The sequence below is a fragment of the Malurus melanocephalus genome, unplaced genomic scaffold (genome assembly GCF_030028575.1).
Source record: "Malurus melanocephalus ecotype Western Australia unplaced genomic scaffold, MMel_1.1 scaffold_269, whole genome shotgun sequence".
In the NCBI taxonomy this organism is placed as follows: domain Eukaryota; kingdom Metazoa; phylum Chordata; class Aves; order Passeriformes; family Maluridae; genus Malurus; species Malurus melanocephalus.
Window position 1 is genome coordinate 1,036,393 of NW_026623501.1, and position 1,006 is coordinate 1,037,398.

Consider the following 1,006-nt stretch of genomic DNA (forward strand, 5'->3'; position numbering starts at 1 on the left):
TGCCTATACAAACTTGTAGAATTTCCTTCTCTGGGTTTACAGCACTTCCTGATGTGCATGTAGGTGTCAGCCATGGGTCCGCATTGCATGACAATTGAATTCAGTGTCTGGGTGGCTTATCTGTGGCATCAGTTCCATCCCTACACAGATATCACAATTTAAAAGGGGGAAAAAACCTTAAAATTGCCAGTACCAAAATGCATCTGAATTGTGTAACAATTTCTGAAGAAATTATGATCTGCTATTATGCAAGAAAGCAAATAATACTGGTGGTCTGTGACTGCATATTCCTTGCTTCACTATAGCTCTGGGTCATTCCTTTTCCTTATGTAAAAGGTACCTGGGTTTTCAGTCTAACTTTCTCTGCTGTGTGGGGTTGTGGGWTTAGGAGGAGACTGCAGATCACTTTTCCCAGTTTCTGGCCAGCTCCTGACCCCATTGTGCCCYGCCACAGGACTGACCACTGCTACTTTTCTCTCTTTTTCTGCAGCCTATTTCTTCCTCCAGGTGATCCATGCTAGGAGGTTRTTTGGCATTTCACCTCCAAAGATCTCAGGCCCTCCTGAATTTGAAMGGATCTTTCGAGCACAGTAAGAAACTCCTCTTACCTGATGTTTGTCAGATCTCATGCATGTAACCTTTCCCCTGCTTTGCAATTCTKTTGCTGGGAGTGTAATTGAGAAATTATCATCTCCCTCAGGGTTAATGAATGAGTTGAAGAGCCAACATCAGGTTTGGGTAGGCTCTTGAGTCCTAAACTGGCCATTGCTGATGGAAATCACACACTAGTCTCTGGTGTACAGTGAAGGGATCCTAAAGATGCAGCTCTTGGTGCCTGAGATGTCGGCTGGTTTTATCCAAGTGGTGTCCAAACCTCAGGCAGCTTCAGCCCTGCTCTTAATCTTGCTCATGGGGAAGGACAAGTTCCCAGAGAGATCTCAGCTGGAGCTGGCATGAGGATAGCCACATCCAGCATCTCTGCTGTGACTTCTGTGCTAGGGCTGCA

General features: G+C 45.7%; 1 protein-coding gene across 1 annotated transcript in view; it reads left to right on the plus strand.

Moving 5' to 3' along the window:
• Positions 1-375: 375 nt before the first annotated feature.
• LOC130579365 (leukotriene C4 synthase-like) overlaps positions 376-1,006 on the plus strand; it is a gene marked incomplete at its 5' end in the record, with an annotated part of 2,390 nt that continues 1,759 nt past the window's right edge. The window contains one exon of the mRNA XM_057376074.1: positions 376-590. Within this exon, the coding sequence (XP_057232057.1) occupies positions 376-590 (215 nt within the window). The remainder of the gene's footprint in view (positions 591-1,006) is intronic.